Consider the following 12,432-nt stretch of genomic DNA (forward strand, 5'->3'; position numbering starts at 1 on the left):
CGGGAGACAAGGGGGACTAGTCCACTGTTCCTTTTTGAAAAGCCATCCCCTGAGTTCCTCACAGACTCCCCTCTGTCACACGACAGAGCAGAAGGTTGGAGCTAGAGCTGGACCTGAGAGAGGTGGGTAGCCCCTCATTGGGTGGCTTTCTTCTGAGGCTTAGACCCTGGACATAGGTCCACCCACCCATCAGGAGGCTGCCTGACTTACTCCACTGTCCACAAGTCATTAAGGGGAAAGCGCCTAAGGAATCTCTCACTTTTGCACTGTTCTGGCTGCTTGTGGGGAACCTTCGAGGAAGCACAGGTAAGGGGTAAGAGACCAAGAGACAAGCCAGGTCAGGCCACCAAGCAGGCAACCAGAAGCATTGATTTTATTACTTGGAGTGCTTAATGCAAGTTAACGGGGCTGGAGTAGCTAGAGGGATAGGAACATGGCGACTATGGAGATAAATAAAGGGGCAGCAATGTGTTACATGTGGACTGGGCTGCAGACAGGAGATGGGGAGACAGAGCTACGTACTTTATTAAGGTATCACTGGAGCAAAGGGTGCAAGGCAAAGGTAGACTGTACATGGCAGGGGTTTAGTGTCCAGCCTGCTGCCAGCAACCCAGGTACCCCAGTACTCTGGGGCTAGGGCCCGTGCCATGCTAACTCTGAGCCTGGGGACTTGAGGCTGACAGAAGGCGAGAAGAAGGCTGGATGGATTGCCTCTGACTCTTTCCTGGAGCCCCTGGCTCCTCACCTGGGGTGGGCCTTGAGGCATGGAGGTAGGGGTGGGATGGGAAGAACATGAGGACTCTCCTCAGTTAGGCAGGGGATGAGGTTATTGATAAGGAACTGGACCTGGGGACCTCGACCAGTTCCCACATTCAGGTGAGGAGGGGGCAGAGAAAGGATCAGAGTGTCCCACCCTGCTCTTTACAAAGCTGTTCAAAGCTGTCCTCAGTGCGTCCTTAGTGACAGGACAGAACCAGCTCCAGGCTTTGAGGCAGGTCCCTGGGCAGCCTAGCTCTTAGGCACAGTGACACAGTAGCACACGGGCCCCTTGCTCTCCAAGGAGATAACAGGAGCAGTGGGGCCTCCTACCCTAACCCTTCCAGCCTCCCTGAAGGACTGACCAGGACTCTCTCAGGTCCTGGGATAGAGGGTCATTTCTGGGGAAGGGTGGCCCCTCACCCTCAGTCTGGGAGAGGCACCAAACTCCTCCTTTGCCAGCTCAGTCAGGGCTTGGCCTCCAGAGCCGGGGTGGGTGGAGGTCATCAGGGCAGGAGCTGGCAGAAGCCTTCCTGCTGCTATCAGCCTCTGCAGCCTCCTCCACTGCCAAGCCTAAGGCTGATGAGGAGCAGGGCACACAGGCTGGGGGAAGGGGCCCCGGGGCCCTGTGGGCACTGGTGGTGACAGGGCCCCTCTAAGGTCGGGATAGAGTCGTATATACTGGCTGCTCCCAGTGTGTGGGACTGTGGGATTGGGGCCCTGAGGGGCTGGGGTCAGAGATGGCAGTGTAGAGGGGCCGCTGGGAGGGCCCCATGTAAGAAAAGGCTGAGTAGAGGCCAGAGGCCTGGCCTGCATGGCCATAATAGGGTCCTGAGGGCTGATGGTCAGAATAGTCGAACTGGGGTCGTGAGATGGAGGGGAAGGCGGAGCCGTAGTGGGGCAGACTGAGGGAGGTGTAGGCGATCTGGGAAGTGGACGGCTGGTCAGTGTAGTGTGGGGGTCCCTGGGGGCCTGTGGTCTCTGTCTTCACCTGGGCTTTGGCATCCACACCAGGGGGCGAGACCGTGGGCAGAGCCACACCTGGTGGCTTGGAGATCCAGGCAGAGTGTCCACTGGCCACAGCCAGGGCACTGCCCAGCCCGTAGCCAGCTGCCGAGTAGCTACCCACATGGCCTGGGTGCCCGTTGGGTGGCAGGTATTGGTCCAGCTCAGTCACATCAAAGGTTTCCATGTTGGACATTACCTCGTGGCTGATCTCCCCGATGTCCACGTTGCCGAAGTCGATGTGGGGCTTCCCGCCCTCCCCCAAGGAGCGCCCATCCCTTTTGGGGTCTGCCTTGCCGGACTGCAGCTCTGTCTTTGGGGTGGTTGGAGGGGTCGGGGGGCCATGGCTCTGGCCTGGGTAGGAGAGAGGGGGGAAAGAGTGAGCATGTTAGAGGCAAGTGGGCTCTAGAAGATGGTCTAGGCAATAGGATGCTGACCTCTGAGGCCGGTTTCCTGTCATACTACTTAACATGCTGAGCCATGGTCCTGTGTTCCGCCTGCTCTTCAGAATCCCCTTGACATCTTTTAGTGACTCTCCCTGCTTAGCCCCGCATGTCCTGTCCACTTTGGACTGTTAATCTCTTACCGTGTCCAAACAGCCCTGTGCTCTCCCTCTTCAGTGCAACCTCAAGCCTGCCGACTCCCTGCCCTGCCAGCCCTTGCTCAAGGGGGCACTTAGACTACTGCCCCCATTCCTTTGCCTGTTAACTTTCTCATCCACACAGCTCAGCAAATGCCCAGGGCACTGCTAAGTGCCAGGCAGTGTGCTAGATGCTGGGGATAACTGGAAATAAATTCGGATCCAGGCTCTAAAAGCCTTGCAGCCACGGAGAGACAAGAGGCTCATCAGGCTCTAGAGCAGAAAGTGCTACGTGGGGTAACATGCAAAGGACTGTAAACTAGAGACAGAAGCCACCCACTGTCCCATGAATTGGTGGTGGTGGTGGTGGTAGGGAGCCTCAATAGGTGCATCTGAATGTCGCAGGGCTGTGAAGAAGGGATTATGTGTGAGGAAGGTGGTTAGACCAAGCATCCATCACAGAGACCCAAATCCATGGCCCTGCGAGGCTAGCAGCTGCTGGAGACCTCTGCCACACCAAGGCAGTGTCCAGTCCTTCCCTACCAAGCACTCAGGAACCTTCCTGGGCCTGGATTTTGGCTCTGCCATTTACTGTGTGACCCTTAGGCAAACCCTCAACTTTCCTAAGCAATTTGTTGGTAAAAAAAAAAAAAAAAAAAAAAAAAAAAAAGCAGAGATTGGACCAGGGAGCCCACACACTGCATCCTGGGGAGCCCACACTCTGCATCTTGGGGAGCACACACTCTGCATCTTGGGGAGCACTCCTTGATTATAATCTGGAGTGGGATGTTTCCTTAAAGACACTTTTGGACAGTTAGAATTCTGCTGAGTCTCAACGAGGCTTCTCATATATGTTTCTTCCTATCTGCTCCTCCCTATAGGCAGTAGGCTCCTATCTGCTCCTCCATATAGACAGTAGACTCCTGAGCGAGGGACCATCTTCTCTCGGTGGACTCCTGGTGTCCACTCCAGTTAGTGCATGATGGAAAGTAGGACTTAGCTTGTCTTCTGATGGCAGAGCCCTCTGCTCGTGAGGAACACAAAGGAGGCACCCGACAAGCCAGCCACAAGTCCTGGGGTCCAACCCCCTGGCCACAGACCTCTGCTGTGGAGCAAACTCCTCTCTCTGTCTCCTCATCTGTAGGAGGATGGTGATGGTGATCAGACCTAAGCTGCTCAACACCCCTCCGCACCGTTTGGGGCTGATTAGTTGGTTGGTAGAAGGAAGGAATCGGTACACACAAGAAAACCGACCCATGCTCAATGTCAGCTCATGTCCTTGGTGAGAAGAAAACACCAGTGGGCCATGTTTTGGCCCCTCCATGGCATGTGCCAGCGTCATCTTAGGGCGGGAGCTGGGAAGAGGCAGATTCCTCTCCCACTTTTGATCCCTACCCCCTCTGTCCCTTTGTCTGTCTCTGTCCCTCTGCCTGTCTCTGTCCCTCTGTCTGTCTATCTGTTTTTTGTTTTTGTTTTGCTTGTTTGTCTTTTGTTTTCCCCTCTTCAAGACAGGGTTTCTCTGCATAGCCCTGGCTAGCTTCGAACTCACTCTGTAGAGCATGCTTGCCTCAAACTCAGAGATCTGCCCACCTCCTGCCTCTGTCCCCTGTGTGCTGGTGCTGGGATTAAAAGTGCGCACAAACACCTCCTGGCCTTCGCTTTGCGTTGTTTCTTTGGCTGTTGGTTTTTGCGTAGTTTCTTTGGCTGTTGATTTTGCTTTTGTTCTGCTTTGTTGTCGCCCATCTCTCAGAAGCACCCTCTCCCTGTAACTACTCCCGTTTCCCTGGAACTACTCTGGTCTCTTCTCATCTCACAGCTGGCCGCCATGGCTCTCTGAACTGGTTTTCTCTGCCCAGCACCACTGTCTCCCCCCACCCCCAATCACCATAAGCTACCAGAGTTCCCCCTCTGAGCTGTCTCTGGGTACCATATTTCAGTATTCCAGCTAGGGTAACTACACCCCTGGCCAACCTTTCCTAGGTCCCATCTCAGGCTAGACCACTCTCCACTGCCTGCCCCCCACCCCCCACTGTGGCAGCAGCACACTGGGCAGAACCCAGCACTCACCTGAGGGGTGCTCTGGGTTCCCATCTGACATGGGGGAGCCTTCTTCTGGGTGCCGGTGGTCCAGGTGGGCACTCTTGTAGTGAGCCTGAATAGCAGCAGCCCCTCCTTGCTCGGCTTCCCCGCCTGGGCATTCTGCCTCCCCCTGGGCTGCCTTCCCGTTCTTCCGCCTCCGAGGTTGGTACTTGTAGTCCGGATGGTCCTTTTTGTGCTGCATCCGGAGCCGCTCAGCCTCCTCAATGAAGGGGCGCTTGTCACTTTCGTTCAGCAACCTGGGAGTGGAGGACACCAGAGCCAGTATGAGTGCTGGAGCAACCAGGTGAGCTTCCCTCTGAGTTAGGTTCCTGGGATGGGGCTCCCAGAAGATGCCAGACCCAGGAGCCTCAGCCTAAGATGCTTATGATCTCTGTCCCTCACCCTCAATGGCGGCAGGGCACCAGGGGCCAGCCCCTAAGCATGCAGCCAAAATGGAGCTACAAGGGTCAGGTTTCAGTTCAAGGATAGGGAAATGTTCCTATCACTGAAGCCTTCTGTAAGGAGGACTGGCTGCCTCCTTGGAGGATGCTCTCCCTGGGCAGTGGAGGTATACAGAGAGGAGCAGACGGCTGGGGAGGGACCCCAGTCTCTGCTACTTAATAGCTGTGTGCCAGACTGCGCATGCTACCTAAGTCCCAGTTTCTTCACCTACAAAATAAGGATGATAACACGTACTTCCCTGGGTGTGGAGTCACCAGAAAAATACATATCTACGAAGTGCCTGGGCCTGGGGAGGGAGAAGCCCGGAAGGAGAAAGCAGGTACCACTCTAGTGGAGTTTGGAGGAGCTGCACACGAGAAAGCCCAGAGGTGGCTCCTCAACCCCAGACTAATGATTTGGTGACATTTTAGTATGATAGGAATGAGGGGTTTAGGTGTGAGTCCCCTTCACTATGGTGGGACCTGGGAGTGACAGGACAGAGGAAGCTTGAGTCTCTTCCTAGACTCTGGGACAGCCTGTGGCATGAAGAGGCCCTCATGCCCCTCACCCACCCAACTGCAGCTCCAGGTGAAAGTTGGAGGGTGGGTGGCCATGAGTCTGGCCTGCCCCAGGGTAAGAAAGACAGGATGGGGTGCCATAAAGAGGGGATAGCACAGAAACCATAGATTTTAGACACAGGGGCCACTAGTCCACTTCGGAGGTTCCTCTTTCTCCTGAAGTCCCTCCAGCACACCCAGTTGGTGCCCTCTTCTCCTAGGCAACGGAAGACCGAGCCCCCTCTCCGGGCTGGCTATGCCAGGCACTGTTTACTCAGTCGTAGCATTCCTTTGCAGCTTAGCCTCCTAGTGTGCCCTGCACCCACCTAGCATTCCCCAGAGGACCCTCTAGCTGAGCCAGACTCCTTAGGGGCAGTGCACTTTCAGGACAGACGGAGACCCCAAGGTTAGGATGGTGGGTTCTGCCAGCGAGGGCTCCCACACATATGCTCCAGACGTGGCCGGTGACACCGGACACTCTTCCCTATCGTTCTCAGTGTCCCCTGCCCAGCTGGCAACGGGAAATCACCAATAAAATGGTTAAGGAATTCGGGAGAGGACTACGCATACCAGAGCTGGAAGATCATGATGGTGAACCCCACTGTCACCTCCCAAGCTGCACTGTATCCAATTGGCCCTAACAGAAACTTTCTGGGGATGCTGGGGTGCCAGCTCCAGTCTTTGCCTCTCCATGCCAACTCTGCACAGGTCTCCTTATCCACCCCAGCCCATCCCCACAGCTATCCTCCACTCCTGTGTGAATCCTCACACTCAAGGCTCTCCTCCTCCGCTGCTGCCCCCCTCCCCCAGCTCAGTCCTCACTTGTTTTCACCTCTTGGTTTGGAATGGGTGAATGGAGAAGGGAGGCTGGTTTCCAGCCCCATGGGCAGCGCCTCGTGGAATGCTATTATAAGTGTCCTCTAGTCAGGTCAACAGCGTAAGATGACTGGGCAAGAGCCTGTGAGACTTGGGGCAGGCCAGGCTGGATTAGCCTCTAACAGGAGGGGCTCCAGCCTCAACCTCCTCCCAGTTTCTTGGCTCAAACTATGCTTCCTACACCAGTTAAACAGCATCGAACATCCTACGGCTCAGCGTCTAATGGTTCCTCTCCAGGTGACATCCAAGGTCAGTGTGCCAAGAGCTCACACAACCCCCAGGACCTGTGTTCAAGTACATTGCCCCCCCTCCAACCCCCCACCCCCAGCTCAGGAAGCAGGTCCCAGTCTGTTTTCCAGTTCTGTTGATCCAACCCTTGACACTCCTGATGTCCTTGGAGCCATGAGCTTGGGACAACTGTGTTTAGATCCCTGGCCAGCCCAGGTCACATTCAAGTGTCTCCAAGGACCCCCAGGCAGAGCCCAGGTAGCCATCACCTGTTAGCACAGCCTTGGCTCCTTGGCATTGTTTTGCCACCTCCCATCCCTGGGGCTGGATCCTCTGCTGCCTTCCCTGCCCCCTGCTGTCTGAGTGGTAGCTAGGAACAAGTCGGCCTGAAGGGGACTCAGGTAAGGGTTCTAAGTGAAAATGGGACAGGGGCAGTGGAAAGACTCCTTAAACTCTTGACAACAGGTGGTAGAGGGAGAGTGGTACACACCTAGAGGAACCTCAGGCAAAGGAGCTAGCTGCCATTGCTGTTCTGGAGCAGAGCCCGACTCTGGCCATCCAGCTACTGCGGGGGTAAGGGCTGGGGGAGGGGTGCCGGACCTTCAGCAAGCACATGGCCAGTGCAGACCAGGAGGCTGCTTACAGACCCCTCTGTTCTCAGGGAACCAATTGCTCCTTCTACCGCTTCAAGTCTGATACGGCCTTCATACAGAGCCAGCAATGTGGAAGGAGTCAGCCCCTTTCACAGACTCCCAAGTCTCCTCAAGTATAGAAGCCTCCACTCTCCCATCCTCTGCTCAGCCTCACCACTCCGGAGAGTCAAGTGTGACCCAATGCAGCCACTAGGGATAATGCGGGGATAACCTGAGAAGGTTGGTGACTGGTCTCTGGCCCTGGCTCTGTCGCTGACTGACCCAAGCCATGCCTCTCTCTTGGGCCTTTCTCCTGTACAGTCCAGTGGGAAATCAGGTGACCTGAGCAAGCCTAGCCTCTGCTGGAGCCCTTGCTCCTTTTGGGCTTGGCCCAGGGTGCCTGTGGTGGGTCAGGGCGCCCCACATATCTGTAACTGGGCCAGGAGAGCACAAGGGTCAAAATTAGTCCCTGGGAAAATGTTGCCATAGAGCCCCGAGGTCAGCCTAGGCAGCCAGGGGCTCTGAGGGACCCTGGCAGGAAGCAGGCTTCCTCCTGGCGAGGGTGCTCAGCCCCAGTTCTTGAGCATGGGGAAGAGGTTGCTCAACCATTGGGTGGAGCCCAGGGAGGGAAGATGGCGCTGGAGAAAGGAGTGAATAACTTAGTAGCTCAGGGCCACAGCTGGAGGGGAAGGCCTCTTTTTGTGTGCCCTCTCCTGGGGCTAAAGAAGCTTTCAGTCTAGACACTGGAGTCAGGAAAGTTCCCCAGGGCTGCTGGAACAGGGGAGAGACACTGTGGTAGTGGAGATGGAAGTTCTTCACTTTGTTTTCTCTGGGTTCCTTGTTTTCCTTGCAGAGCCCTCCTCACCCTGACCCAGGCTCTCCATCTGGTTGCTTCCGTTCCCCCGGCATCTACAGCTAGACCAGCTCTCTCCCAAAGTTTCCCCCAACACTCCCGTCCCCACAAACGGGTGGCAGCGGCACACTGTGAATGTGGAATCCAGTGGAGGTCTGGTGCGAAGCTTTCCCCCACCCCACCCCCCATGTTGCCTTCCCTGCCCACCACCCACAGAATTCCAACCACGAGGGGGCGCCTTCCCGCCCGCCGTCCCAGGATGGGGAGGCCCAGCCTAGGCCGCTGGGGTTCTGAGTTCCAGAGTGGGCAGCCAGAGGAGCCCCCCACAGAGGCACTTTGGGTAGATGGGTGGGCGAGATCTCCAAATCTGGTCTTCCAAGAGACCAAACTTCCATAGGTTGGTCTCCCCTGAGAGAGAAGCCTGGGCGATCCTGTTCTGGGGTTCCAGGCTAGCCCTAATGTGCGCGCGCGGGGAGGGGAGGGGTGTTGGGGCGGGGCAGCGCTCACCTCCAGAGCTTGCCCAGTGTCTTGCTGAGCTCAGCATTGTGGAGGTGCGGGTACTGGTCGGCTAGCTTTCTGCGTGCCGCCTGTGCCCACACCATGAAGGCGTTCATGGGCCGCTTGACGTGCGGCTTGCTCTTGCTGGCACCGTTGACGCGCACGGGCATGGGCACCAGCGTCCAGTCGTAGCCGCTGAGCACCTGGCTGACCGCCTCGCGGATGCACACGGGGAACTTGTCATCGTCCGCCTCGCCGTCCTGCTGTTCCTTCTTGACCTTGCCCAGTTCGCCGGGCCCCGGGCTGGCTCGCAAGCCTGAGCCACCGCCGCCGCCGTCGGGTCCCAGCGACGGCGCGCTGCCTGGGGACAGGCAGCGGGGTTCCTCCGAGCCCACGGGGCTCAGTTCCACCTCTGATAGGTCTTGCTCCTCGGCCATGTCGCTCCCGGTCGCCGCCGCTTCGGCCGCCTCCCCCGGGCCCGCCGCCGGGGTCCTCGTGAAAAGCCCAACGCCCACCTGGACGGGAAGGAGGGCGCGATGGAGAGGCGCTGGGCGCCACCCCGGGCACGCGGGTGCAGCCCCGAAGTGGCGGCTCTCCCTGCCTGCGCTAAACCCACTCGGGCCTGGGCGCGTGCACATGCCAGACCCTAGGTGGGTGCGTCCCGCCTCCACGTCTTCCCACCCCCTGATCCCAACCGTCTCTAGGTGTGGGTGTGTTTTTTTCGTTTTTTCCCCCTAAACCTCCTTTTGGGTGGAGGTTTGTTGATGGAAAGGAAGAAAAACGGACCCTTTATTCGGCTCTAATCCGGGCCCCTGGAATTTCCCACCTTTTCGCTCACCTCTCTTTCCCCTCGTCTGCCCTGACAGCCTAGGGGAGCAGAATGGGGGGACGCAGGCCTGCCTGCAGGGTGTCAGACTCTCCCATCGCAAAGCAGGGGTGACCCAGACCCCCGGTTGGCAGTCCGGGCCCAGGGGCGCAGTGCGCACTCACCTCCTCCGACCTCTCCTCCAGTCTGGGGCTCGTCCTGAGGAAGTGGAAAACCGTGTCCCAAGGTGTGCGGTCCAGCTCGGGGCTGGGGAGTGACTCTGATGGACTGGGAGGGAGGGGCTGAGGGGCCCTGAGCCTCAGGCCACTGCCTTGTCTGGACGGAGCCTGAATCCTCACCACCAAACACCCTGGCTGGACAGCCCGAGACTGACTGAGCGACTGAGCCGCTGCAGACGGCTGGGGAAGGAAGGAGGGGGAGGGGAGGGGGAAAGGAGGGAGGGAAGGGCAGAAGGTGGAGCCTCCAGCGCTGCCTTCATCCCCAACACCCAGGACGCCTCCACTCTGCCCAGCCCCCCCCCCCCCCCAACCCCAGTCCTGCGGCCCGCACTGCTGCCTAGGCCCGTCTCCCTGGACTCAGCTTGGGTTTGGCGTCTGGTGTGAGAGTGGGGGTATTTTAGGTCTGGGAAGGGAGAGATACAGGTGGCCCAGTCAGAACCTGTTGCCTGGGACCCTAGACCATAGCCACAGGTGGTGGCATGGACAGTTGACAAAGGACTGGAGAGAGGTGTGAGGAAAGTGGATAACTTGAAAGGGTCGTGGCCTGTGTTGCTTCATTTGAGAAATCCCACTGAGTCCCACTGTGTGCTAGGCACCGCTGCCTGCTGTAGGTCTCAGACCCTCGCCCTCTCCTGTCCTCTCCAACACAGCTGACCCAAGCCCCCCATGACAAGGTGGATCGCAGCTGGATAACCTTTGCCCTGTACACATACAATCCCCAGATTCAATCCGTGATCCCTTCTCTCTAAGATCCTAGCATCCAGAAGGCTGGACTGGCCCAGGATATAGAGAGACACAGGAGGCTGAGGCAGGGTGGGAGTGCTCTACTCTTTAAGAAGGGTGAGGAGGGCTTTGGGGAAGGGGTGTCTCTCACTTACATGCAGGGCTCTTCCTCTCCTGGGAAAGGAGACCCAGCCCTGGATGTCTGGATGTGGAGTCCCTTACTCTCCCACACTGAGAAAAGACAGGAACTGCCCTGGCTCTGACAGCCCCCACCCCCTTTTCTGCCCCTCAAGCCAATTCTTTGTTCTTCCTCCCTCGTTGCCCCAGGGCTCCTATCCTTGGTCTCACCTCTACAGCCTAGTTAGTGTCCTTTTCTCTTCTCAGTGAAGGCACCCTTTCCTGGTTGAGTGGCTAGGCGGAACTGGGGTGCCCACGGAGGGACAAACAGAGGAACATGGGCCACCCCACTGACAGTGTGTGGCTTCTCTGTTCCACTTAGCTAGGCAAGGCCCCAGGCCCACACCAAACAGGTACCTTCTGGAGTCGGGCTGGAACTGGGGTCTGGAGAATCAAGGCCTCAATGATTGGGAGGGCCCCAGGGTGGATAGTGGGGACACAAAGAGATAGTCACACAGGGCAAAGGCATGTCGAGGGGGTGGCAGACATTGGTAACACACACTCACACATGCTTGCGCACACACAACCAGCCAGACAATTGGGCCAGTGTGTCTGGGGCTGCAGAGCCCAGTGAATTAGGAGTTTGATAAGGGTTTTCTCTTTCTCTCGCTCCCTGGCCTTGGACAATCTCCCCCCAGTTTTCCTCGACGCCACCCCCGGCGCTGCCAACCCTCCTCCCCCCCGCCTCCCTTCTCTTCCCTGTGCCCAGACTCTTGTTCGGGGCCTTGAAACAGTGAGCTGTCTTTGTTCGAAATACAGGTGAACGGCAATCATGTGATTAACACACACACACACACATAAAAAGCTTTTTAACAGCGCCCGCCCGGCCTCAGAACCGCCCGGAGAGAAGCCGCCTTGGATGGACAGAGGGACGGAGCAGCAAGCATCCGGCCTCCCCGGCTTCCCTGCAGCGGTCTCCAACTGCTGTCTGCCCGCTGCCCGCCTGCCTGGCATCTCTCTCCCGGTGGGTCCCTGTTCATCCCTCCACTCTTTGGTCCCTCCTCTTGGAGGGAAGGTCCTCCCTGCTCTCTGTGTGTCTGTGGCTGAGCCTGAGACCCCTTGAGGCATAGAGGAGTGCTGTGGGGGAGGGGGAGAGTGGGCTCAGGCTTAGAAAGTGGGCCAGGAGTGGTGGTCTCACAGCCGATCCCCTCTCTAGTCCCCTGCCAGTACCCTCTTGGGCTCAGCTGCCAGAAGGGGTGTGAGTGTGTGTGTGTGGGGTCTATAAAGGACCACACCTGGTTTGCGCTCTCTCCTTGTCTCTCCTCCACTCTGTACTGCACACAGGTTCTCTTGAATGCTTGGTTGGACCCTGCCTACCTACCTGCTGAGAGGTGGTGCTGAGGCAGGCAGGCAGGTCTCTGGAGGGTAGGGGAAAGATTGTGTGTTGGCTGAGGGATTCTCCCTGTGAACAAGATATCAATGAGCAGCAGGCTGGCAATCGGGATGCTTTCTGCCTTGTTTTAGGCCTTAGGGACCATTTTTTTGTTGTTTTTGTTTTGTTTTTGTTTTTGGTTTTTCCCAGAAGGGGACAGTAAACCCTCCCCGCCCCCATTTTTTCTACAGAGTAGAGAGATAGGAAAGTGTGTGCGTGTGTGTGTGTGTGTGTGTGTGTGTGTGTGTGAAGACATCAGGCCTTAGAGATGTCAGGGTGACCAGGAGGGCCAGAACTACCATCTGTTTCTCTCCCAGCTGGCAGCTAGAGGGGAGGGGCTAAACCTCCATTCCTGACTCTATCCCAGGGATGCTTGTGACCCCATGCCCCACACCCTATCAAAGCTGCCTGGAGAGGAGGACTCCTCCCCACCATGTGTGAGGGGTGGTACTGGTGTTCGCTCCCCAGCAGAGGGCCAAGAGTGTGGTGGAATCCAGGCTTCCTGCTACAGGCAGAGGCCTATCAGGAGCTTCCAGGGTCCAGCTCAGGGTCCTTCGAGATAGTCTCAAATGTCCTCAGAAGATGGCCCTTGGGAGGAAGAGGGGACCTGA

The 12,432-nt window shown here is 57.5% G+C and overlaps 1 protein-coding gene across 1 annotated transcript; it reads right to left on the bottom strand.

The window, feature by feature from the left end:
- Positions 1 to 334: 334 nt before the first annotated feature.
- On the bottom strand, positions 335 to 9,691 carry Sox10 (SRY-box 10). The gene is made up of 4 exons (XM_029470086.1): positions 9,496 to 9,691; positions 8,515 to 9,020; positions 4,409 to 4,677; positions 335 to 2,115 (listed from the first exon to the last, which is right to left on the bottom strand). Exons 2-4 carry the CDS (start codon positions 8,940 to 8,942, stop codon positions 1,412 to 1,414), a joined length of 1,401 nt encoding a protein of 466 aa, XP_029325946.1. The 5' UTR covers positions 8,943 to 9,020; positions 9,496 to 9,691; the 3' UTR covers positions 335 to 1,411.
- Between the last annotated feature and the right edge of the window lie 2,741 nt (positions 9,692 to 12,432).

Source organism: Mus caroli, chromosome 15 (genome assembly GCF_900094665.2).
Source record: "Mus caroli chromosome 15, CAROLI_EIJ_v1.1, whole genome shotgun sequence".
NCBI classification, from domain to species: Eukaryota; Metazoa; Chordata; class Mammalia; order Rodentia; family Muridae; genus Mus; species Mus caroli.

What these genes read in the sequence shown, in the direction of transcription:
- Sox10 (XM_029470086.1), bottom strand. Translation starts at nt 8,942, where the DNA reads ATGGCCGAGGAGCAAGACCTATCAGAGGTGGAACTGAGCCCCGTGGGC. An exon ending in ACACTGGGCAAGCTCTGGAG is followed by an intron (nt 4,678 to 8,514) that starts GTGAGCGCTGCC and finishes CTCCACTCCCAG; the next exon opens with GTTGCTGAACGAAAGTGACA. An exon ending in GAACCCAGAGCACCCCTCAG is followed by an intron (nt 2,116 to 4,408) that starts GTGAGTGCTGGG and finishes TCTCCTACCCAG; the next exon opens with GCCAGAGCCATGGCCCCCCG.